The 27,792-nt window shown below is 40.5% G+C and overlaps 1 protein-coding gene across 2 annotated transcripts in view; it reads right to left on the bottom strand.

The window, feature by feature from the left end:
* Positions 1 to 27,792, bottom strand: part of PITPNB (phosphatidylinositol transfer protein beta) — a 64,649-nt gene that overhangs the window by 11,275 nt on the left and 25,582 nt on the right. For both annotated transcript variants that reach the window (XM_081801917.1, XM_081801916.1), the window contains exon 8: positions 10,564 to 10,641. In XM_081801917.1, coding sequence (XP_081658043.1) covers positions 10,564 to 10,641 — 78 coding nt within the window. The remainder of the gene's footprint in view (positions 1 to 10,563; positions 10,642 to 27,792) is intronic.

The following is a 27,792-nucleotide window of genomic DNA, read 5'->3' as shown; positions in this document are numbered from 1 at the left end:
CCAAAGAACTTGGTTAGCTGAGCTCCATTTTCCCTCCCATAAAAGAGTACTAATGTTAAAAGTCAGCATGGATGTGTATACAATCCCATACACTTTATGAACATGCTTAATTCAGCAAGTATTAAGAGGGCATCATTTACAACCCTATCTGTCCTAGGTGTTGTAGAGGACACAAAAGTGGCCAGTAGAGAAGAGTAATTACATGTGCATAAATAACGATAAAACCACTATCCTTGGTGCTAATGAACTCTACCAGAAGGGACACCTTTCTGTTGCTGTGGCCCTGGCCTGAGACATATTTGTAAACCCCGCACCCCCCCCCCGCCCCGCAGGCCCCACGCACTTCAGCTGGGCTCCTGTGTGTGGAAGTAGCCAGCGAGCCAACCTTCCACAGGACACAACTAGCTTCTGAATGCCCAGCCTCACTGAAATTATCACAAGACTGGCCTTTCACATATCATTTTTTTCAATAAGCCACGAGCCAGTGTTGAGGTACTCTCTAATCCAATGAGTGTCACTGAAAACCTTCATATGAAACACAATTTTGGTATATGAAGAATATAGTACTTAAACACCTGTTAAATAGTAGTGTTAGACTAGGAAAAAGGGGACATGGGTTGCAGTTCCCATTATGCAAAGTAACTTTCTATGTAAGGCAGGTAGGATGCTTAACCTCTCTGGGCCTTACTTCTCTGTCAGTAAAAGGAAAGGCTCAACTTCTCATCCTCCACTGACGTGATACTAAAAGCAAGGATGAGTGAACTCAGTTTGTCCGGGGTCGGGGGTGGCCCAGTACTGCAGGCGGTAAGCACATGTCCTTGACATCTGATAGCCTGTCTTGTCTTGCCATTTCCTTTAATTTTGCACTTTATTCTATAATGGGCTTATTAGTGCAATATCCCCCGCCCCCTCCATGCACTTGGGCTAAATTTTCTCTACGGCTGAGAACCTCTGATGCACCACGATTAGCCCTAAGATACCTTCCAGATGGAACATTCCAAGGTCCTATTAATTACAGGCTGCTGATCCCTTCATTCCGAAACTCCGAATCATTGCACACCTTGTGCTAAACGAAAACCTTGGGTGTTTCCAACAGAACACCAACTCCTCAGAATTCTCCTACCATTTTATAAAAACAGCGGGATGAAGCATGGTTCTAATTAAAGAGTAAGCTAAATTTAATACAAATATGCCCATACCACACTTGGGCTCCAAGAGCAGAGCATACACACATGACTTCAACAATTACCTAAGTCTATTTCTCATTCTTTCTAGTGACTCTGGCAGTCTGTTCAAATCAATTAAGGTAATACTGGTAATTTACAAACTAACACTGATCTATAAAATTTAGTTTAAGTGATGGGACAAAATGAACCTGTTCTCTGAACTGTCTTCCCCAGATTTAAAATGTGTATTCCAGTCTCACTGGTTTTTTGTTTTCCATAAAACTTGTAAGTAACTATTAAAGAAAAGAAAAATTCAGGGAATATGTACCAATTAAAAAACAAACAAGTAAACAAAGAGCCTGCTGCCTTTATTTCTTGGCCTAATTCTCTATAGTATCGACACCTTACAACATAAGGCACAGAGGTGACTTACAGAAACATAATCTCAAATAACCAGAGCAAAAAGCTGAGAACAAAGATGTTATTTTTTTCTTCAATTAATATATATGTGATATTTAAGGTCTCATTCAGTTCTTAAAATGACTCACGCAATTCCCTCTTATCTTGAGCTATGTATGGCCTTAAGACTAATGGTTAAATTTAAAAATGGCTTAAAAAGTCTCCACACTTAGGGGTGCCTGGTTGGCTCAGTCGGAAGAGCAAGTGACTGTTGATCTTGGGGTCCTGAGTTTGAGCCCCACATTGGGTGTAGAGATCACTTAAATAAACTTAAAAAAAAAAAAAGTATCCATACTTAATGATGAAACCAAAAATAGAGTGATTGCCTAGATGTGGTTAAGTAAAAGCTGAAACGATACTTTTGGCACCATCTTCTTGGGGTAGAATCTGACCACACATCATTACAGAGCCTTAAAGCTGTTCGTTTCCTATGTATACCACATACGCTTTAACCTGGTAATTCCACTTTCAGAGATATATCCCAGTTCATCAGGTAAGGAAACAACAACACTACGGATTTATTTATAATTGCAAAAACCTGGACTTAACGATGAAGTACTTCATAAACCTTCCAAACAATGGGCTACTACACATACAGCCATTAAAAACCATCTTTTCAAAGAATGCTTAATAATGTTCAAAAAAAAAAAAAAAGGCCTAATATGAACAGAAACAGGTATCTGTGCACGGTATAAACACTTATTAACAAAACTACATAACTCAGGAAATGTAACAAATAGCAATAATTAAATGGTGAGACTATAATGATTTTTACTTTCTTCTGTGTACAATTCTTTATTTTCAAAACCTAATAAATATATATCATTTTGTAATCAGGAAAAAAAACCAATATGCTTCAAAAATACACTAGAGAAGTTTTTGCCCTAAGTTGAGTATTTTAGGACAAAGAATTACTTTGCCCTAAATTATCTGGGTACTATTTCAAATCTTCATTCTTCTTTGACTATAAACAATCTAAATGTTTTCCTGCTTCTTTTCGTTTTGATGTTTAATAAATAAAAGCTACACAAAATCAAGCTAAAAGCTAAATTAAGATTTAAATATCCAACTTTAGTCCGGTCCATGCTACATTTTTCCTAATCTTAAACTTCTAAAGTAAAAAGGAGGTACACATGAAGAGTAAAATATGATATACTCCTCAGAGTATTATTAGAAATATTCCTGTGAAAAAATGTGTAACTTTTAAAATGTGAACAATCTCAACGGGGCAAATATTTGGGACTCCACATTCAGATGAATGTTCTAGGATCCACAGAACTCAAAGGAGCTCCAGCTTGTCTGCCCGGCTCTCAGGAGGCTCACTGGGGCCGAGCAGAACTTCCTCTCTAGCCTTAAACAATACAAATGTTTTCCAACTCTTTCCTCTTCCACCAGGCAAAAAAATAACCCCAAGGCAAATAAAGCCAAAATCCAAATTCAGATCATTCACACGTAATTCCAACGCAACTCAAACTTAACATTTCCTAACCTAAAGCAAAACAGGATTCACTCTTTCCTAAACCCAGAAGTAAATACAATTATTTTGCTGATAAATGAGTCGTATGTAGATTAAAGCATAAAAACTTAAAAGAACAATTGAAAAGAAAAGGTATAGACTGTTGGTCACCAAAAGACCAGAAAGGTCAGAAGTTTTAAATGAAAACCCTGAGCTAATTGAAGAACCCCAAATTATGACTCATCTCTACAGAATTTAAATTTCATCTGTAAAAGAGCAAGCACAAGCTAGTTGCAAAAACGTTTCCAAAATTTTATTTAGTTTGTGTATTCACTGAATTCCTTACATTTCATGTTTCTAACCATAAATGAAACCCCCAAACTCAAATTGTGTTTTTAATTTAACGATGTGTATTAGGTTACTCTGAGGTATGCGGACTGGGCCTGAGGGAGAGTAATGTATAACTGGAGCCACGCAACAGAACCAAACAAAACGCAGCGTGTCTGACTAGAATGGTGAGCAATCAGGCCACGTTATCCACAAGAACTAGTTTCTTGTATCTGTGACAAACAAATATAAACAAATGTAAAAGACAATTAGAAAAAAAACAAACCCAAAGGCGTTCTGGAAACTCATGTTCTGAAAATGTGGTCCTCTCATAGTTCCATGCTACACGGCAACTCCACACACACTTTTCCGGCTTAAAATGCGTTGGGATGAAGATGAAATTGGCATGTGCTCCAGTTAATCAGAATTAATACTTTGGAAGGACACAGCAGTTTCTGGTAGGCTCACACTGCCTTCATATTCTGATTTTTCAATTTAAGGCAATCTGAATGCTCAATTTCAGCTGTTGATTTCATAATGTAAGTTTCCAACCCAGATTTCACTAAGAAAGTCAAAAATAAACGCACTGCTGGGGCTGTTGCCAGTGCATCCATCAGTAAATATCAACAGAAGATTAGAGAATATATGTGAAGTATGTGTACTGAAATTTCAAGCAAAACCCAATTCCTCACTCAGCCATACCATTCCCTCAATTTTGTTTAGATTTTGGTAGCTATCTGGACAGACCTACAGTGGGCATTATATTCTTTGTAAGTACACAGCAAGTCCAACATTTGGTTGTGTTTTATTTGGTTTAAGGCAGTTAACTTGAATCCAGCAAATACTTACTAAGCCTCTCCTAGGAGCAAACCTCTGTGCTAGGCAGTGCCCCATTTAAGTAGGTCAGACACAGAGCCTATGGCTGAAAACTCAGTGTGTACCAGGGGACAAAGGAGATGGGGAAGGAAGACAGTGTGAGCACATAAACCACTACCCTGACATGAGACACACAAAGTACCATGAGAAAGGTCACCGACTAAGGACTTCAGTAGGGCTCAGAGGTGGAAGATTCCTGTCTGACTGGGCAAATGGGAAATGTTATATGGAGTAAGCAAATGTGAAATCAAAGTTCAAAAGAGTAATCACGGGTTAAACTAGTTTCATGAAAATAAGACACGAAAGCTTCCTTCCTGTGGCAGGACAATCAGTCACATTTTCCATGTCTCCAAACTTAGTGTTTTTGTAGCTCACACCCATTTTACTAATCAGAACTATGACATGTGCTTTGTGCTCGTGTCCAATTCCTTTAGGAGTGACACTATGTAAAAGTGATACCACAGGTTCACCCTTCAGATAATACTCATGAAGAAAACATCGTCCCTGACAGAGTCAGTAAGAACTCTGCAAGGGGCCCATCCTGTCAAATCACCTCTCAAACTCAAGTAAGGCACTCCACCTGTCCAAGCCTGAATCCTTCGGTGCTGCCTGAGAACAGAGGCATTCAGTATCCAAGATAAGGTTAGAACTAATCATGTATCACTCCTGGGGTGCTCAGCTTCTTGAAGACATGGAATAGCTTTTTTGGTGTCCTCTACAGGTGTTGGGTAATTCATACATACCAAGCGTTACTTATTTTTTACGATGTATTAAAAACCTAGCTTCCAAACCAGATGCTCAACAAACAAACAAAACAACCATGTTTTAAGGTCTGCTTTATTATAGATAATCCACAATGTGGTCTAACCAGAAACTAATTATTAAGCCTCTTTATGCCACCCACTATAGGTTTTTGAAAGTGAGATTATAGGGAGGGAACACGTTTTAGACATCTTCACATCCTTCCTGGGACTCACAGCAATATCTAGATGAAGACAGGAGAGCACCCTCAGTCTCTCTCCTTAGGGGGCTATCAGTGTTCACCAGCCTCTTGAGGACTCTCTGGGCTGTTTTCTTGTCAACCTCTATCTCAAAGAGATTTCCACAACTGAGCTGTAACTTCTCCCACACCCCCACTTCCATTCTTCCCATCCCTGGCCAACAGGACCTTGAAGTATCTTTACTTCAGGCCACTGACAAGCAAGGCTTCCACCTTCTTTCCATAGATGTGAGGCAGGAGGAGAAAGGAGCCTTGGTAGCAGGGCAGGGAACAAAAATTAGCGTCCCTATACCCCACAAAGATGGCTACCCTCCACTAGCTTCAAGGATCCAGAACAGCCTCTCTGGTAATTCAAAAATGAGTCTAGGGCGCCTGGGTGGCTCAGTCGTTAAGCGTCTGCCTTTGGCTCAGGTCATGATCCCAGGGTCCTGGGATCGAGTCCCACATCAGGCTCCCTGCTCGGCAGGAGGCCTGCTTCTCCCTCTCCCACTCCCCCTGCTTGTGTTCCTGCTCTCGCTATCTCTCTCTCTGTCAAATAAGTAAAAATCTTAAAAAAAAAAAAAAATGAGTCTAAAGCAGGACTGAGCAGGTAAACAGCATGACATAATGTTATGAAAGCTCCAACTGCCAGAGCTTTTGCTCCAGAGTGGAATTAGAACATTAACCGGACATACCTTTATGGTTAGAAAGAGCACATAATACACATATAAAGATAACATAAAAATCCCAATTTCTAGATCAGTATCCTTATTTGACCTGATCCCCTAGACCGCAATGTTCAGACACTAGATGAATCTTCCGAGACATGTCAAGCACTCTAAGGGCCAGATACTTTGGCAAAGTCTCCTACAAAGACCTTCACAGGCCTAATTATTAACTACCTCATATATGTAGACACAGAAGCTTAAGTCTTCATGAGGCGTCTGGATTAAATGAAGAAAGAAATGAGGCGTTGCCATAGGATAAAAATGACACCATAATCTTCAAAGATGGTGTTTCAATTTGTTAAAATGACAACTCTTCAGTTCAGAGGAGGTAAACTGGAAAGCTGAAGGAATCCACATGTACGTTGTTTTTGATACACCATTAGAATAGGCAGCCATACCAATGTCATAATACACAACAAAGCCCTCAAAACCAAAAGAAACCAAAGCATGTACACACACACGCATGTGCATGCAGTGCCACAAAGAAATAAACATTTAAATCCATAAGAAATGCACAAATCTACCTTGAAGCAAAAATCTTTATCAGGTTATAAATCACTCTATTCGTATGCACAGAATCACTTAAATGTTGAACCCTACATAACAAAATAGAATTCATGTGCTCAGATTTTAAAAATTATCTTTTCAGAGGGAAAATGAATATATAACTAAGGCCCGCATCTCTGGGTCTGTAGTTTTCAAAAAACAAAAGGTATGTATCATACCACAAGGCAAAAAAAAAAAAAAGCCTGTACTCTAACCTAATTGGAAAATATGAAAATCTATTCCCTGGCATCCCCATGATCCCCTGCTAGCAAAGACTCCCTAGCCTTTATGTGGCCTCTGCTTCATGGCTGACCTAGGCCAAGCACTCATTAAACATACATAACCACAAGGGGTAAGGAGGGGTGAGTCAAGATGAGTTTGACAAACCCAGATACTAAAACGAGGGAAGCCCTGGATACTAGACAGAGACAAGGAATATCTGTGTCATAAATAGGGTAGCTTATGCACAGATGTAATCAACCCCAAGACATGAAGAGGCTTTTCATTCCCAAAGACCCAAGTTTCCTGAGCTGGGAATGTGACATTCATTACTTCATTCAGTCCTGGCAACAACCTTCTGAGGCAGTTACAACGTCCCTCACATTTTAGAGATGTGGAAACCCAGGCCCAGAGCTAGGATTAAGTTACTGAAGTCACAACTTGTGACACATGGGATAAGGGAATGGATTTCACCCACAGACTCTCTGACCATTGGAAACGTACAACTGATACTAACAGGAATTAACAAATTCTGGCAAATACCATGAATACAGAGAGCCACAAGTGCCTTGATGCAACAGGGCATAAAAGATGCACTAGTGATTGGGGAGTCACAGGCAGAATTCTGAGTCAGAAACTGCCATGTCTCCGCGCATTACACATCTCTGTGCTGAGCACTGAATCAAGTGCTGTGGAAACGGGAGGCGTCCTGCTGTGTTTCTCTGACCAAGTTTCCCATCTATATAATGAAGCAGTTGCACTTAGCCCACACAAAGGTCGTGAAGATTAAACACAACCTTGCATAGTGCCTGGCACCAAAGAAGAAGTTTCTTTTCCACTCTCCAGTCTGGTGCAGACAAGCAGTAAATACTGCAATAATTCAGAAGAACACACCAGTGTGGGATAAGTAAGGAAAAGTCTCAAAGAGATCACAGAGTTTGCACTTAGTGCTGAACACACTTTTGAGTTTGTTCTTGTAAGGGGAGTTTCTCCTGAGGGGCAATGGGAAGGAAGACTGAAGGGTGAGGGTGGGATGGCACATGGAAGGCCTCTGGAGGGCTGTGGAGCTACCAAGCAGCTCTGACACAGGAACATTCTGACATACACTCTGGGCTAAGTGGGTCCAGAACAGGATTTCTTCGTCCTTTCTGCCCTAATTACCGTGTATTCCTTGCCTCTTCTCCTACTTCAGAAGTATAGAAATCTGCAACTACCATCCAGCGCTGCCCTCAGTGCCATGAGGAGTATAGTTACTGACAAACGGGGCCTCCTTACAAGAGACGCTGAGAAGATCAAGTCAGTCCACAGTTTTCTATATGCTGAATTAGCAGTTATTTGTCATCCTTTCTACTCTTTATTTTCCTTCAGGGGAGTAAGCAGATGGTGTAATTACAGCAGGTCCCCTTTATCCATGGGGGATATGTTGCAAGTCCCCCAGTGGAGGCCTGAAACCACGGGCAGTACTGAACCCTATATATACCATGTTTTTTCCTACACGCACATACCTATGATCATGTTTGATTTATAAATTAGGCACAGTGAGACATCAACAACTAATCACGAAACAACAATTACAACAAAATACTGTAATAAAAGTTACACGAATATATATATATATATAGTAATCCTCTATCTGGTCTTTCTCTCTCTCAAAGTATCTTCTTATACTGAGCTCACCCGTCTTGTGACAATGTGAGATGATAAAATGCCTACACGGTGAGATGAAGTGAGGTGAACAACACAGGCACTGTGATGCAGCTTCAGGCTACCACTGACCTTTTGACCTCAGAAGGAACAACTAATTCCAGAATGCAGTTGACCACTGATAAATGAAACCTCAGAAAGAGAAACTGCAGGGGGGCGGAGGGAGCGGACGACAACACACTACTGGTTATTTCTGAGATCGTGGTAATTCAATGAAATTCAGTTAAGCAGTAACTCCATTTATAAGAGTAGCTACATCCACCATCATTTGGCTGAAGTTAATAACCAAGAGATAAAGGGGTGGGAAGGGATCACTATCAGCCAGCATCCTCTCAGAGAAATAATAAGCAACTGTCTCACACGCGCGCACGCACACACACAAACACAATGGGGGAAGAATGCTATAATGCAACCTGAAAAAATGTAAATTTCACATTATTTCTAAAAATTAACTTATTCTAGAATTTTAATCACTGATTGATGATAAAAGACAAAGCAATGTTAGTTAAAAGGGTAAATCATAGGGCACCTGGGTGGCTCAGTTGGTTAAGCGACTGCCTTCAGCTCAGGTCATGATCCTGGAGTCCCGGGATCGAGTCCCGCATCGGGCTCCCTGCTCAGCAGGGAGTCTGCTTCTCCCTCTGACCCTCTCCCCTCTCATGCTCTCTCTATCTCATTGTTTCTCTCAAATAAATAAATAAAACCTTTAAAAAAAAAAAAAGGGTAAATCATAAATAAAAAAGGAATAAAAATCAAATTCCAAGTTCCTAAAAGGTTGGAAATTAGTCTTAACTTTGCGCTCTATTCCCTGTAAAAGCATCGTTAGCTAGCGTTAGGACTTAATGGAGCAAGACGGCCTTCTAGAAGATAGGGCTGCCTTTGAGGTGGCCACCCATCTACTGCTCCAACACGAGACTCTTTTTTTGGAAGGCCAGGTTAAATCTCAAAGGGAAAAGACTTCTCCTCTGACTCAGTGTGAGTTCTAAAGTCCACAGTTAGAAATCTGCAAAAGGGTGGGGAAATTCTTTAAATCCATTCAATGAAATTTAGATCACCCATACTGAATTTGTTCCTTAATTTATAAGTGACATATATCACTTCCTGGGAATTAAAGTTAAAAGTCTCTGGCCATGACCATTCAATTGGGAGAATCTTGAACTGAACTCTACCCAGAGAACAAATGCAAAATTAAGATCATTAAGAATCATTTCTTATAGAACAAAGTCAGACTCATTCTTCATTTTAGCTGATGTGCAAGACAGTCTGCAAAACAGTCCAACACCCATGGAGAACCACTCAATGGGTTATTTGTGGTGCTGTTATAGTAATCCTCTATCTGCAAGCAACAACTAGCATGCAGATAACTTTTATCAATGATCGGTGACTGGATTCACCATGAAGAGATTGGTTACCAAGTAAAACACGTTGGTGGAAATCTGCTTTGGGCATGTTTAGGTTTTAATGTTCCTCTGCTCCTGTCTAATTAACTGTAATAACTTGCCATCACCACATTAAGCCTTCTTTAAGGGTCTGTCATTTAGTTTAGTGGCTATCTTTAAAATGCATTATATTTCTACAGCAATTTAAATGATTACCTTGACATTGCTTTTCCTACTCCCATGAATAAAGTAAGGATGTGTTCTTTATTAGAAAATGACTATTTGCCATCAAAATTGTTCTCTGGTGTCCTGGTTTCCAGAACGTAACTACTAAAAGGCCAGGAACATGAGCTCAGGTGAATGCAACTTGTTCAGTTTTTACTAAGACTAAATTAAACTATAAACCTTCATTTAACATGGACTTTTGTACTGCTTCAAGTCTCAGAAGAGAACATTACAATCCCCAAAGACTACATCACTTGTCTCTTTTAAGAGTGATCGGAAGAGCGTTATGCTGAAAGTGACAGTCTGGCTGTGTTCTGTTTGTTAATACAGCGCACACCTGCTGGCCAACTGCAACTGGCTCTAAGTCCTTATCACAAATAAAACTATTTTTGTGCCATTTCTATTTTTCACTTAAACATCACCAGCTCTTCCAGACTAGGGACCTGTCAAGTGGTTTGTTGCCAAGACTCTGCCTGTCAGAAAGGTCAGCATCCAGTACCTTCCAGTTGGGTCCCAAAGGGCCTCTCTTGGTCTTGACTGACTGGAATAATGCTGGGTCTTCATCAGCTTTGTAGTCCTGCAAAGCAAAACAAAGTCAGAGGCAGAGAAGAAACTCAGAGAAAATTATTTAACCTTGCCAGAACAGCTCTTTGCAGCTACTAAAACACAGGACAGAAACTGATTAGACTTACTGTGCTTTTGTGTAAAAGGAGCAAAATGGTTCATTACATTAAGTTTTTGGTTTGGTTCTCTTTGCTTTACACACTTTAACGTTAAGGCAAGACAACTACATAATATTTAGTCATGAAAGTCTCGATGAGCAAGCCACTGGTTACTGAACAGCTACCTCCAAGAACAAATATTCCCACATTTTTTTTTAACAGTTTCAACATTTTGATACATATATAGTCATATTCGAGAAATAAAAGGTACTCATCCTAGTCTTGACAATACCCAGAGGTGATGACCGAGAGCGACTACTCTGGCTAGGAATGCAGACTGAACTACTAATCCTGCAACACCCCCATCTCTTCCATGGCTGGGTCTGTGCCGGATGCCTCAATGACGAGGCCAGCCTCTCCAAACCCTTGTCCAGAGACCCATCAAGTGCAAATCCCTTGGCCTGCTCATAGAGGGACTGCACTCATGGCAGCTCCTCGTTGTCACAGAAGGCGAGGGAAGGGTTTACGACTCCGTGATGGGACTACCTCAGTTATATCTTGTCACAGGGGAATGGCCCTAAGACTTAGGTTTTAAGCAAAGTTCTATAGTGTGTGTCAATTCTATTTCCCTAACATCCTCTTCCGTACAGAATGGAGAAAATGAAAGAAGTAAATCTTTTTAAACCTGTCTGCTTTACCAAAGTTCTTTTGTCATCGCACACGTATCTACACACAACCCAGCAATAGGAAAAAACTCCCTTTGAAGAGCTGAAGTCCAGATTTAGAAAAACAAATGAATTTTAATGGTACCAGTGAGCAGAGGTCAGTTGGTGAGTTGAAAATCCTACAAAGGGAAGCCCTTGCCTTCTCGAGTAGAATTTCTGAGCCAAGGGTCCCTCATGGCATTCATGGAAGGACCAGAGACTTTGGGGGAAACGCCCAGACCAGTCAAGTATGAAAAATCATTGTTCTAGAGAAAACGGCAAGCACTGAACATACTCTAAAGGAGAAGACAAACTTTCATAAATCAAAGAAAACATGGTGAGAAGCAGCCACTCAGGATTCAACACTTACTTAGGGTATGCACATGACATGTCAATAATTACTGACAAAGTTATAGGTAAATTGTGTGAAGAAGGAAAAATGTGAGGTTCAAGTAGAAAACAAAACTTCAGAAAGGCCCCCAAGAGCACACCATAATTATTAAACTAGCACACTTAGCTGGCTACACTGGATCTTAGTGCTTTAAAATACACCGTGTGGTGTAGCCACAGGCATTAGGTCAGTCAGCATTATCCGGGAACGACAAACCTGGACGAGCCGCCTGCAAGGAGTTGGAGAACTGGAGTTACTCATGTGTCTGGGCACATCAGCAGAAAGTTTAATTACTGTCAACTAGCACAAATTTTTAAATTCCGATTTAGAGCTACAACTTCAAAATTAACAACTTCACTGCTGAGCAAAAACCAAGTGGGCAGGTGGTCTCAAGACCTGGGTTCACAGTGCAAAATCAGCCCTCCTGCTAACGTAAATAATCACGTAGCGCCATCAAACATTTTCTCTAGCTCGGAGGCTTGGAACTGAAACCTAGAGACAAGCTCACTTTTCCCCAAAATTGAAAGTATTTAGCATTCTATCAAATAATCACTTTTGACACCATCTCCCTCCATCAAGGTCTACTTATTCCATAACCACCACACATAGAAAGCAGCACACAAGATGCTATGAGGTAGTCCAAGGGCTCTGAGGGTGTAAGGAGAACCAACACACCCACTTGGTGCTAGCTAGCTCCTAGAAAGTCACAGTTGGGCTGGGAGAAAAAAAGAGAGGCAAACAAAGAAAAGATAATGGAAATCCCAGAGAGCACAGGTTAACTGCCAACAGAGAATGGAGAGAACTGTACTCAGAATCGAAATCAACCGACATAAGCCAAGGAAATGTATTCTTAAAAGGAGTTTTAACAGTATGTTTAAAGGTAGAAGAACCTTAACTGCTAAGGTAGATGTTAAAAATTTTTATGATTAGGGGTGCCTGGGCGGCTCAGTCGTTAGGCGTCTGCCTTCGGCTCAGGTCATGGTCCCAGGGTCCTGGGACTGAGCCCCACATCGGGCTCCCTGCTCAGCGGGAAGCCTGCTTCTCCCTCTCCCAGTCCCCCCTGCTTGTGTTCCCTCTCTCGCTGTCAATCTCTCTGTCAAATAAATAAATAAAATCTTAAAAAAAAAAATTTTTATGATTAAATTGTAATTATCTCTACAATGCCCAGAGGCCTGGCAAGTGTTCTATATTTCATCCTATTTAAAGGGAAAATACTTTTTTTTTTTTAAACCGTCTCAGGTGTGACCTCACTGTGGGTATGCCATTCAAAATGTTCTTTTTAATGCAAAATCTGAGATATTATGGAGCCTGGCCTGTGCTGAACAGTAAATATCAATTTCCCAAATCTGAGAGGCTGTCACAGGATGCTCCACCATTTTATGTGCCATTAAGAAAGAACACACTCAGCCAATAAAGCATGCCACAACTGGAAGACAAACCCTAATTTTGAATGTATTAAAATGTGAGGAAAAGAGGGCAGGGGAACCTTAGAACTGATGAAATGGAGCCTACAGAACTACTGCACGATGATGGCACCAGGGAGGGTGAAAACGAACAGATGGATCAGGCAGGCTTCATTGACGACACTCCTTCAGGCCCTTCCCAACCCAGCTCCATCCCAGGGTGACAACTCAGGGCTTCTCAATCCATATTTGATAAATTAATTAACTGAAGAACATGGAATAATGCTTCCAAACTTCTCCACTCTCTACCCAACACACTGTTGCAGTCTACTTGCCAGCCTCCATCATTAGTGCCAGTTATTCACTGCAAACTAAGAGCTCACAGAATTATACAGGAAAACCCAACCTTGAAGACCATCGGAGCTGCCTCTCTGCAGATGAGGAAGCCATAGTCCCAACAAGGAAGTGGTGAGTTGAAAATCTCTCTTGCCCTAGGGCTTCAACTCAAGCCTTCTTAGCCTCTGTCCTTGGCTCACTCTAGTACACCACAGAGCAGGTGGCAGAAGAGCGTCCACAACTGCCAGATAAGCAAAACACATTTCAAAAACACCAAGAAGCAGCAGCAGCAGAGGTATCAAAGTAGATCTGCCTATAAGGCAAGAGTGTGTGCATATAAAATACTATACACACATACACAGATCTCCCAAGGTAAATCTTCCTGGCTTTTTTTCTCTTGACTAAAAAACAGCAAACATTAAAGGTATTATACTGAAAACGTAACAGAACCCAATTATTAACAATAGCACCTTAACCCTGACACATGAGGATAATGCATCTTGTCAAAACCTAGGAATTTTTGTGTTTTTTTATGTTGGTTTGAATACGTAAATGTTTAATCAGTTGAATTAAGTAGCAAGGTATTAAAAAGCGGGAAGCAGGTGTAGTTTTAACCACCTCAGTTTTGTACCTTTATAACAAACATTTAATTTTTTGGAACAGAATCGTCTTTGCTACAATTTTATTGTTGGGTATCTAGTTTGGTCTTTCCATATTTGAAAACTGGCCGATTTATATCTGTATCACAATGAACAAATATATTCCTTCATGTATGACAGTTTCAGCATACAGAATGCAACCTCAGCTACCAATTATAGCTGCAAATGAGCAATAGTGTGGAATGAGACAGCCTGCTGGCTTTGTTAGTATTCTGTCTCCTTTGGGATCCCATGGGGAACAGGGAGGCTCTGATGAAGAGAAGCCCTTGGCTCATGGTTTATTGTGCTTGCCACCAGCTGCAGACTTCTCATCTCATTAGTTCTTTTAGAATACTGTGGGTGAAGACAGCTGTAGCCTACTTGAGTCTTCAGCTCCTGGGTATTCTGAAGGCTGAATTTGCTATGCACTTTCTGTAATCCTTGGGAAAAAAAGAAAGCAAATTCACTAGGCCACGGAAATGTATTTTTAAAATCACTTTTAAAAATAGAAAAATCCTATTGCTAAGGTGCACTGTGTTTAAAATTTTTTATGATCAAATTTTAATTATCTGTATAATGCCCACAGGCCTGGCCAGGATAAGGGCTTAGTAAAACCATCATTATCAAGTTAGGTGTAATGTCCCTAGACACGGCTCGTTCCACCAATACTAGTGGCCGAACAACAAAAAAACACAACGGTATCAGCATAAGGTAGATTCGGATTAGTGTTAATACAACTCTATTTAATTGAAAACTCTTATTTAAGTAAAAAAAGGAGGCAAGTGAAAGTCAAGACACCCTATGGAGAACAAATAAAATATAATATGGTAAATAAATGGCTTACTGAGTCTCCATGCTGGAGCCACAAAATACATTCATTAAATTCTCATAAATAGCTGTTTTCTGTCACTCGAATACAAAAGTTGTGCTACCTCTTGGGTGTACATCTGTTACTCACTACAGCTCTCAATAGAAACTCTCAACAGAAACCAGATTCATTCTGAAGACAAAGAATATTAGTTTTATGAATCTTCTAGCATAGTGGCTGCCCCCCAAAATGCAAGTATAAAATCTGTGCTGAGCCAACCTAAATGTCCTTGAGCCCAGATTTAACTCATGATTATGAATGGGGAAGTGAGTAGGAGGTGGGGGACTTGGTAGGAGTTTCTTGACAGCTTGTGGAAAAATCGAGAAGAGCTCCAGACACCAGAAACTGCTTAAAGAACCATACATGGGTTACCACAAGTGAAGCTAAATGTAAGCTGAGGAAAAGAGTACCCAAACCACAAGCATTAGCAACCCCTCCACACCTGCTTAAAAAAGGACACACACACACACACACACACACACACACACACACACACACACACACACACACACACACACGCCCCGCCCCCCGCACCCCTGCAAAAAGAAACAATTCTACAGGATAAAAATAAAAACTTGAGAGAGCTATTAGGATCCTGCAGCATGCTGTAAAATGCTTTTCTTTAGCACAAGATGATTAATTAGGTGTCTATTCAAATAGCTCAAAGATAATCACGAAGTTTAGAATGCACGGGTATTGCTGCTCAACCTAGCAAAGCGTACTTCCTCTAATCACATCCTAAAAGTAAAGACCAGGATGAGGGTGAAAAGACCAAATTAAATATGAAGATAAGTAACAAACATCGTCTATTAGCACTGCCCTTCATTTTTCAGTACATACTGTGGCACTTGGAACACAAGGAGTTCCTGGATCCTATCACCGCTGACCCTAGTACGTAACTAATTGGAGCTGACAAAATTCAAGCCAGACTGCAGAGGAGAAGCCCATTAAGAAAAATGTTTGCATTAAATTTTGCAACAGCAAGTAACAAAGGTGTAAAGACAAATAACATTTACGAACTTGTTTAAGAAACTCATTTCAACAGTTATTTTCAAATAAGCAGCTTTCTTTCCTATTTTTAATTACATCTCCCCAAGGACTCCTCACCCTTTCAGGTTCCCACAGAGCACCATTAATATAGTATAAGTAAATCTCATTAATTCAGGTCCTACCACCTTGGAATTCATAATTCGGACAGGGGCTGGACTGAAGTTTATCTTTGCGTGATCTATGAAAAAAAGATTTGCTACACAAATTAATAGAGTAACAAGATCTCAGGAGGGCTGTTTAAACAGTTCAGAAGTGTTTTAGAGCAATTCAGAAGCATTCATTTGCATATAATTATTATGCTAATTACAAATCATTCTTATCTATTCATTAAAGCAGATTCCCAAAGGACCACTAATTGTCAATAACTTGTTGGCCTAGTTTCTGTTACTGAATGTACCTCAGAGGAACAAAACTGCATTAAAAAATATTCTCTAATTCAGCCCTCTCATTAATCCTTACCGGCTTCCCACCAATGAATCCTAAAAGGAGAATTTTTAAATAACTGCACTGAGAACAGAAATGCAGTCAAACCTACAGGGCCGAAGAAAACACTTTTTTTGTGATCTTTTTAATCTCATAGAGACCCTGCATAGAGATCTGGGGTGGGGGTGAGGATGACGTTGAGCATGGGAAGCAGGCAGAGGCTGTCAACAGAGCTCTATGTTAAAAGGTGGCCACAGCCCAGAACACAGTCTGGCTAGAGCACAGCGAGGTTAGAGCACAGTCAGGCTAAGCGCCTCTTGCATTCTTTCTCATCTTATCTGTATCTTAGTCTGAGATGGCCGACACTGTCATGCTTATGAAGGCAGACCTCCAAAGCCTCTGGAAGGTTACAAGTTAATAGAGAAAGAGAAAGAAATCAGAATTCCAGCCCTGAAAAGAAGTTACAACCAAAAGCCTAATGTGACAGGGGCACCTGGCTGGCTCAGATGCTAGAGCATGTGACTCTTGATCTAGGGGTTGTGAGTTTGAGCCCCACGCTGGGTGTGAAGCCTACTTAAAAAAATAAAAATGAAAGTTAAGAAAAAAAAAAAAGCCTGATATGACAAATCCATCTCCCACAACCCAACAGGGAAACCAAATAGTTGTGCTCTAAATGAAATGTGGGCAAGTGGGAAAGGGGGTTTTTGGATAGCCCAAGGCTGGTAGGCTACTCCTCAGCCCTGCCCTCAGAGTAGGTGGGCTACTACTGGTTTGCACAAATACACGATATGTTTGTTACTACAAGATATTTTATTATTATGTTTATATACTTATTAAAGCATTTTAAAATGAAGATATTTTAAACTCTTCACACCAACAAGTTTTAACACGTTAACAAGTCAATTTTGTTAAAGGGGCTTGTTAAACATCACATATTTTAAGATTAAATTGCAAATGCCCGATATGTAGTATGTTCAAGAAAGTCTTAACACAAAATGTATTTATTTCCTTAAATGACAATAGATGATAAACCTATCATATTAAATTCCTTAAACTAAAACAAGGGGGAAAGTCCTAATGAATATTCACGTGAGCCCTTTCCAGCAAAATGTCCACGTTGGTCTATGAGCTAACCTTCAGACACAACTGCTCCTAACCCAGGACTCCAGTTAACCCATAATCACTAATTTAACAAACATTAAGTAGGAAATAATTGCAGAAAAAAATACTTTTTTTTTTTAACAGCAAAAGCAAAATCCAATAAACAGAATCATTCTTGCTACTATTTTTGGAGAACTTACTTATGTGCCAGGCACACACATTCTCTCAGTTAACCCTCACAATGTTGGAACAAAGGTAATACCACCACTTCTGGGGGTGGGGAAATGAAATCCTTTGCCCTTGTGGAGCAGAAGAACCAAGACTCAGATGCTGCTCTGTCAACACCCAGGTCAAACACCATACTTTAACTGCAAATATGATGTGATTTACATTTTTATCATTTGATAAGACTCAAGTACCTGAAAGGATTTTTGCTCCCTCTCTGCCTGGAGAACTTTCCCTAAGAAAGAGTAACACTGCTTTAAAAAAGAAAAGAGAAAAAAAGGAAAAAAAGGCGGGGGGGGGGAGGCTTTTATAAGGAATACACTTCAAAAACTCAATTTGGAGCCACTTACGCTAATTTCTTTCAGCTGTTCAAAAATGCATTTTTCCCCCCCTTCAGAAACTGGAGCAATTCTACTTCACACACACCTCACCACCTCCACCACCCTCCCTACTTTTTTATTTTTAAAATATGGAAGAGATCAAAAATAAACATTAAGTTAATAGGTTCTAGTTGAAAAAGTATTTTATGCAAAACATACTGGTTCATGCAGATTTTTTAAGATTTATTTGAGAGAGAGAGGGCACACAAGCACTCTTAAGATTTAACCAAGCCATGAAATAAGGTCATGGGGTGTGGGGGGAAGAGGGAGAGAGAGACTCTCAAGCCGACTCCAAGTGCTGAGCGAGCCTGATAAGGGCTCCATCACCTGACCCTGAGATCATGACCTGAAACGAAACCAAGAGTCAGACGCTTAACCTACTGAGCCATCCTTCATACATTCAGATTTTTAAGAGAAATTTAAAAATCCCTTAAGATTTAACCGAGCATGAAATAAGCAATATGATATTCTCCCACAAGAGGGCACTGCCATCCAACTATGCCTTCAAATACACTAGCACATTCTCTAAATCCATGACTGGATGTAAATCTTTTAAGAGTTCCAAAAGCTGACCATGTAAGGTAGCAGAATAAAGTGGGAAACATTTTTACATTTCTTTTTAATAAAAACTATGCTTATGTTTATTTATATCCCCTTTAAGGAGGGGGGAACCTCTATTACTACAAAAAGGATTTCGACAGTGGCTTGCTTCACAGCACAGAAAAGGTGAAAGGAGACGAGCATTGACAAGCGGAAATTTTGTGAGCAAATGCAAAATCACTGGTACCTGAAAACCTATATTTGTTTTGTTTTTTCTTTTCTCCGAATTCAAGGGGGCTACCATTACAATTAGGAGCTGGGTCAGATGTCTCACCTCTTTATTACGCACACACTTTAATAAAGAGCTTTTGGCGCTCTCGCACATACATCAGAGACATGTTACAAACTTTTAAGATAGAGATTGAATGCCTAGCTTCATTTATGGCAAAAGGAAGAGGTATTCTACTAGATCAAGTCTGCTCACGCCAAAGAGAACAACTGAAACAGGGCTGGCAACCACAGGCTCTCCTCGGACTCAATGGATCTCAGCCACGGACTTCTAATAAACAAAAGCTCTCTTCAGGGCTAAAGAATTAGGTAGCCACTGCACAGCTCTAAGAAGTAGAAAGCCCTTCTTAGGAAGTAAGCGGCAATAGTTGGAATGAAAGTAACATCTAGAACTGCAGAAGCTTTTTGAAAGCTGTGAAAGATGATGAACCGGTGTTGACCACTAGCATTATCATCCATCAAAGATTAATTTGGAAGGTCTGTTAGGTTGACTCCCAAAATGTCATTTATGTGGCTCAAAAGCTGACAAATATTAACAATTCCACAAAGTCTGACCTAATATTTAGTTTTTTCCAGCCAGATTTTATGTTTTTAATTTTAAAGAAAAAAAATTAATCTTAAAAAGGTTTAGAAAGCGTATTTTATGATTCTTGCATTTCTTTAAAATTACGAAGTTTTTTCTAAAGGCAGTACAGTAAAGCATATGTTGCCAAGACTATATACTCAAATGTGTAACATCTGGGCACCGTCTCACGGAAATGTCTGATCAAAGAAAAAGATATGCCCAAATCCTTCCTAGAGCACCAGAAACAAGCATTGCTGAAGGTGCGACCAAAACTTACATGCCTAAATAAATTAAACCAAGTTTCATCAGCCTTCCAAGGCTGACATTCAAGAAGTCTCTTTTAAAAAGAGCAATAACTAAAAACAATATACACTCATGGTTTAAAACAATTAAAAAGTGTCAGACTGTTCAACACTCAAACAAGGTAATGATGTGTTTAAAGTAAAAATGGCTAAATGCAAGGAAAAGCAGGCCTTTATATATTCATTTACAAAGGCAAATGGGATTTCAGATAATCAGGTGTTGCTTAGCATTATTTCGGCTCTCAACTAAATTGCGGCATTGTTCTGCCTACCAAAACACACTAAACAAAAGGTTCATAAACAAAGAACAAATGGGCAATGCTAGAAAGAAGCAAAAAGCACAAACTTTAAAAACCAACTCATTTGCTTTGACATCGCAATCCTTAAAAAAATCACCAAGGGATTTTTTTTTTTTGTGGGAAAAAAACACTTTATTAAGGAGGACATTAAGGAGGGCACATGATATGATGAGCACTGGGTGTTATTCGCAATTGATAAATTATTGAACACTACACCTGAAACCAATGATACACTATATGTTGGTTAATTGAATTTAAATTAAAAAAAGGTAAATGGCCAATAAGTGTGAAATTTTGTTTAACATTATTAATCATTTACAAACTGTAAATTAAAACTGAAATGTAATACCACTTTACATACATCAGAGTAGCTAAAATGCAAATTGCTGATAATGCCAAGTGTTTCACCAAGGGATTTCTACAAATGGCTTAAGTGAGTAGTTTAGAAGTGCCCAACAATTCCATTATTATGTACAATTAAAATGGGCCAGGGCTCTTCTTTTAGTGAAGTACAAAACTCCAAGCTTCCAGGTTCTAGTCAGCCCTCGAACTCCAACTTTGGCTGCAGCCTGGAGCCCAGCACTGGTTTGTATCAGTTGTGATGGAAAAGAAAGAAAAAAAAAAAGGCCCTTTGGTGCAGGGAAACTTAGCACTGCTCGCTACACAAGCAACCAACTCCAATTCACTTAGAAACACTTTAAAGTGTTCCCTGATTAAGAATCTTGCAATCCTTCAAACAATGAATCATGGAACACTTCATCTAAAACTAATGATGTAATGTATGGGGATTAACATAAGATTAAAAAAAAAGAAGTGAAATGATAGTTGAGCGAGGTTTTTTTTTTTGCAGTGTTGCCTAATAAGGACAAAATATATACCACATATATACATAAGCTATGAAATGTAACTTGTTTAATTTTGGTGATTCTGCATGAGTTCTCTGCTCTTCTAGTTGCATTTAAAACTGGAATGGTGTACTATAAAGAGGAATAAAATTAATGCTAATGATTTAGAATTAAAAAAAAAAGAATCTTGCAATCCCTTCAGACAGATACAATTATTCCTTTATCTGGAAAAATATTTACCATACCAACACAGAGCAAATAGCAAGTTCCAACAGATGTTTGCTAAGTGAACATATGAGAAAACACATGAGGGGTGTTCTCTGTTAAACAGTGCCCAGACCAAAAGACACCTTAGTGGCTCCAATCCTTTTACTATTCTATTGCATATATGCAAATTTCAAAATATCCCAGAGTCTAGTGGTTATGGGAGAGGGTGACCAAGGCCACTGCTGCTTTTTCGGGGAACCAGGGGAGATGGAAAGAAGAGCGGGTGGTTGGTTGTTTTAAATAAATTAAGCATGCTCTTAATATACTGTAAAGGAAGGAACATCATATGGTGAGAAGATGCTCTAGAAAGACAAAAATTAGCAGCCCTGCTTTTGAGTCCCCAACTTCCCTTTCCAGCACTTATGTGGTTTAGAGAAGTTACAGCACTTCCCCTGGGCTCAAACTCCTTAACAGTAAAAATAAAGGTTGAGGTGAATGTTTTGGATCCTGGCCTCCAACTGAGATTCCCTCCGCTTTTAAAATCTTCGAAGAGTGCCCACTGTGCAATCTTCACCACGTATAGTGTACTAAAGCATGTCCCAAGTGAGCATGCACAGAAACCGCCCAGAGAGCTGGATGGAGCCCAGAGTGCCGCCTAGAGACTGACCAGGGTGGGAGCTAAAAATCTGCATTTCTAACAAGCTGTCCCTGGGCAAACCTAGCTTGAAAGGAAAGGGCCCCAAGCGTTTTGGCCAGAGTCCTAGCTAAGGCTCTGAGAAGCAAGCTTGAGAGTTAGTCACAACGCTCCCCAGAGGGCCTCAGGAACCCTAAATAGAACCTCTTTACTTCCAAGCAATGTTCAGAGAACTGGACCTGTGGGCAGATTCAGCCACAACTGGGATTCCCACATTTACAGACCTGCCTTCTAGCCACAGTGGGGATGTTCTCCAAAGGAAAATAAGCAAGGGGGGGGGAGGGGTAAAGCCGAGTGGGCTGGACCGAGGAAAGCAATTCCAGGTACTTCGAGGAAGGGTGAACTTGATCAGCAGCCCACCCCCTCACCTGGGATGCCTGTGTCCCGTGAGGTATCAAGGAGAAGGGCTGTGCTGCCAAGAGGTGGCAGAGAGAGTGGTCCAGAGTTCAGCAGTGTGATGACCCAAGGACCACAGCTCAGGAAGTCTGGCTCCGCAGGGCAGGCATCGGGGCTGCACGGTGGCTGTAGCACTCAGCGACCACACTGCAGGACACAACCCCCCAATGCTCCCCAGGGGGGTATTTGCAAAGGAGAGGGGCTGGGAGAAAGGATGGAGACTTGGACTAAATATGACTTGGTAACAAGAGATTAAAAAGAACAAAAGAAGGAAGAGGTAGGAATCTGAGGTTTCTCTTAAGAACACAAGCTTACTGGGTCACTCACATTCAAAGGGCCCCTTCATGCTCTTCGGGGAAGTCCCCAGGAAAGACCCTATCAGTCAGAGCACACCCTGCACATCCTTTCTGTGACCCAGAAATGACCGGCAGAATACCATCTTCAGTGAAACACCACTACAGTTTCATATCATTAGTATTTCCTTATTACTGATGTTTAAAAAACAGTTGGATGTGAAACTATATCACTTTTAGACTTGTGAGCCTTAAAAGCTTCAATTAAACATTATTTCTATGAAAATAAATTCTTGGAAATGATAAAGTCACACAGCACACACTGCAGAGGAAGCATACACTATGGAGGAAGACTGATACAGTCCTTTCTGGTTACACATAAATACCTAAAAATGTGGTTCCAATTTCTTTCTTTTTTTCAAACCGTGCTCATTTTCTTTCAAATTACTTCCAAAAACGAAGGTCTCTCTCATGTTAATTGTGTGTACACTTCGGCTTACACTTTAAAGAGTCTTCCTCTCCTGGGAAGTGACTTTTGTGTACAAATCATGAAAAGCTACTTAGACAAAGTGCTGGAGATGATTAAAAGAGGCCAGATTCGCATTTATACCTTAAAAAAAAGCAGACGCAGATGTCAACTGACTCATTTGTGTATATTTTGGAAATAAGTTGAAGATATGCATGTGCATTTCATCAGGATATTTAAAGAATTCTCAACTTTTTTATTGTGGTTCTGTATGAAAAACGACTTTAGAAGTTAAGGAAGTTATATTCTGGTATCTTTTGTATGCTAGATAAAACCTTGACTCATTACAATTTGGTCTAACTCAAACACCTTTTAATATGACAAAGCTACTTGCTCATTTAGAAATGAAATTTTAGAATTAAAGGCATATCACATATGCTTCATCACCTAGGATAAGTAAAGAAGGAACTAGAGTAGCATTTTGTTCATTTAATACCAGAATGATAAAAACTTCAATTCCTCCAAATGGTCTTCTCCCCACTCCACCTTTTTTTAAACACAACAAAGGAAAAAATTGCAAATGCTTTTTGATTCACCAAACCTTTACTGAAAAGTTCACTTGATGTCATGCACTGAGCATCTTGCTAGGTCCTGGAAACAGGACCTGATGAGGTACAGTATAGTCTGGGCCCCCAGTGGGTACCCAATTTATTGAGGAAAAGAAGAAGGCTTTTCAGGAGCAATTCCTGGGTTAGATTTGAAATGGAGGAGGGGCCAGGAGGGTGTAGGGGCTCAGGGATGTGTTCTGCTGGAACGGCACACCAAGCAGGAGCCTTCCTTCTTAAGGGATATAACACTTTAACCCTTCACTACAACGCTGCTTTCCCCCAAAATAGGAAACCTGCTTTGTATAGTGGCCAAAGGAAATTGAGTGGGGACATTTGTGCAGAAATCTTCGACTCCTCAGCTTGTTTCATTAGGCAATCACACATCTTCTAGAAAATTACAGAGAATGGTGGTTACAGTAACAGTTCTATACAGACTTTCCAAAGTAACCAACAACAAAAAAAATGAATAACCCATACATTTAAATATATATATGATTTCTGAAGCAAACTACTGTGACCCTGGGTCATACTGACAAATTTTTACAACAAATCCTTGTTCCTAGAGTTACTGTGACAATGTCACCCTTCGATTATGTACATATGTCAAAGCACCCACTTAAATATTTAGTTACTCTGTGGGTCTAATCACATCCGTTCTATGCATGGTGAAGTACAGTTCGTAAGCACGGCCAAAAACCAGCAAGTCTACAGCGAGAGTGATATACGAGCTGTCTGAAACAACCAACCCAGCAGAGAGTAAATCCTAAAAGTAATCAACAGTCACTCTGAATTAAAATGTTTAGGGCTGTATTTGAATTAAATCCACCTGCAGTGACAGAAAACCCCCACCAGGTGGAGTTAAAAGATGCAAGCTTCACTTCCAAATTCTTGGGTTTCCTGAACTCCCAACTATTTCACATTTCTCCTGATTGAGAAGGAGATTTGGCTATTTATCCTCTCAAAATTACTAATTAACGGCTTTTATTTCTTTTAAAGCAAGTAATAGGCAGGAAAGAAATTCAACCATTTAAGAAGTTTTGGGAAAAATTAGCTCATTCAAGAAAAATCGGAGTTCATTAACAACCAAATGAAAACCAATGGATTCAGTCAGACTGAAACCAAAACCTCTGGGGATTAAGGTGCCACAGTCTGAACTTTGATAGATCACCACATCTTCACAAGGTCTCCCTACCAAATATCCACCTTGTTGGTCCAGTCAGAGTTACCAAGTTCTCAATTCCAGTGTCCCTCTAATTCCTGAAGAGTAAGTTTTAGGTACTAAAAATTGACCAATGCCATGGCAGACATCCCCTAAGATGACTCCCATAATGAGTCACACTCCTGTATAAGCTCCTCCCCTGAGCACAGATGGAACCTGTGACTTGCTTCTCACCAAGAGACTATGTATGGCAAAGGGCTGTCACTCCTTTGATTAGGTTGCATTACATGACCACTAAATTTGTGATTTGTCATGCAGCAATAGGAAACCGATATGCTAAGCGAGAAGAGGACATTTAAAATTCATTGCACACATTTCTGACAGACCTCAACTCTTCCACCCCGTTCCCCAGACATCTAGCTCCCTCACCACCGTTCATGAAGGAAATCACTCTTCCAACCGTCTTACACATTCTTCTCGAGCAGCTATACATGAGCAATCAAGTACGTGCATACAGATATATCTTCCCCCTTTTACAATATTCAAATGGAAGCATCCTATAATACTCTTTTTTATCTTTCTCCAACCACATTACCTTGTGAATGTGGCATTGTGCTCACTCCCTTTTAATAATTCAACTTAACTCCATCATACAGAAGACCCATAACGTTTTTAGTCCTTGTTGATGGAGACATTTAGACTCCAGAATGTTTCCAGTCTTATGTTTATACATTTCGCACTTCACACCTAGTAGATCAATTCTTAGAAATGGAATTCTGCTGGGTCAAAGGGCATGTACATTTTTAATTCTGCAAAACAGGCTGCACTGATTTACACTCCCATGGGCAATGTATATGAGTGTCTGTTTCCTCACCCCTTGCCAACCCAGGTGTTACAAGTTGACATCAAATTGATTTTATACAAATTCTTGACTCAAAAAGGTTAGTTTCATCATTATCCTCAAGCTTATCAGGTTCACTCTACAAATACTGATGAAGTACTCACTCTGAAAAGGGGATGGGTTTCTAACATGGAGAATAAGATACATCAATGAAACGAGTAAGGGCAGAGGGGTAGATGATTCCAACATGGGCGAAATCTCCTTGGAGGAAATGGAATCTGACCTACAGGACACACAGGCCTTGGACAGAGAGGGAGGCCCAGAAGGCAGGCCAGAACAAACAGTGAGGAGAGGAAGATGGCAGCTTGAAGAGCAACAAAGCAGGGCCTTAGCTCCGAAGGAACCAAGAGTCAGTAGAAAGAACACTGGATTGAAGAGTTAGAATTTCCACTTCTGGCACTGGTTGAACGACCTTGAAAGAGACTAGTTTATCTGGGCTTCAGTTTCCTCACGTATAAAACAGGGTGGTGAGCCCTGAAATCAAACTTTCTGTAGCTGCAGAACTAACTGTGTTCAAAGTAAATTTATAGTGAAGACTAATGTCAGACAGACAGAACCGTGCTGGGAGAGGGGGACGGAGGGAATTCCTCAGCCCCACTTTCTAGTGGCTCCATCCTGACAGCCTGAGAAACTGGTAAACTCCAAGAACTTCTTAGGATTATGCAAAGTACAGTTCAAAAGCAATGAGACCTGGATAGCTCAGGTCCCCTTCAACTCTAAAAACGATTCCAGCTTTCCCTTCAGTGTTGGATAATGCACCTGCAACTCTGCTTGCCTACAGCGCATTCATTCACTGAGTACCTACTATATATATAACTCAGGCACTCTTCTAGGAGCTGGGGAGACAACAGTTAAGAATACAAAGATTCTTCCCTCTGAGGTTCAATCTCTACTCAGGGAGAAGAGAAATAGAAGTAAACAAATTTATAGTATGTCAAAGAAATGAGGGTAAGAGGGAAAAGTGTAACGAGGATGGGGGTGGGCTGTTCCATCCATTAAATCCTACTCTCCCTCATGTTATGACTCTTCAATTCAGTCTTTCCAGATTTTTGTCCTCACAGATCGTTTTTTTCTTTCCTCTGAAATCCTGCAGCACTTTGGACCATGCATTAAGCCTCTGCCATTTGTTCACTATTTCACTGTGCTGGGCTTGTTTCACCCAGATTGCAAGCCTCTCAAAGGTTCTATCCCAATCTTGGATAGCTACAGCAGGCCTATTCCAGCAGCACAGAGCCCGCACTCAATACCTGTTAACTGCTATGAAAAACACTGTCATCTGAGAATTACAAATGTGTGCTTAACTTCCTTTTCCCAACACCACGGACCAAAATTTTTAAAGAACTTAAAAGAGCAGAACCAAGGGGTGCCTGGGCGGCTCAGTTGGTTAAGTGTCCGACTCTTGATTTCAGCTCAGGTCATGATCTCAGGGTCATAAAACTGAGCCCCACATTCGGGCTCTGAGCTGAGGAGTCTGCTTGAGATTCTCTCTCTCTCCCTCTCAGGCTGCCCCTCCCCATGCTCCTGTGCTTCCTCTCAATCTTTCAAATAAATAAAAACTTAAAAAAAAAAAAGAGCAGAATCAAATGAACAAATTAATGCAACAGAAAACCAAATTGGGTCTAGTAAGAAGTAAGGATGGCCAGGTGGTCCAAGTGTTTGCATTAGACGTTAATTCCTAGGATAAACATTAACTACTCAAGGCCAAAAATAGATGGGGTGGAACCTAAAGGGAGAGTGTCCGGGTGAATGTCTGTGCCCAAAGTGTGGGAAGAAGAGGATTAGCAGAAGAAAAGGGCAGACCCAGAGTCCCTGCCCCACTATGTCTCTTCCCCACCTCCTTGCCGGAATGGGTGCTGGCCCCACACCCCACTCCCCAAACGCCCCCTCAGCCTTCACACATCCTCAGGCAGCTCAATGCTCTGTTCCTCATCCCCAGGCTTCAAAACTGCCCAGGGTACCCTCGCCTCCTAGCACACAGAGTTCC

Source organism: Leptonychotes weddellii, chromosome 13, assembly GCF_054177405.1.
Source record: "Leptonychotes weddellii isolate Sample4059 chromosome 13, ASM5417740v2, whole genome shotgun sequence".
Classification (NCBI taxonomy): Eukaryota; Metazoa; Chordata; class Mammalia; order Carnivora; family Phocidae; genus Leptonychotes; species Leptonychotes weddellii.
The sequence above is the reverse complement of the archived record's forward strand: the minus strand, read 5'-3'. Positions and strand labels throughout refer to the sequence as shown.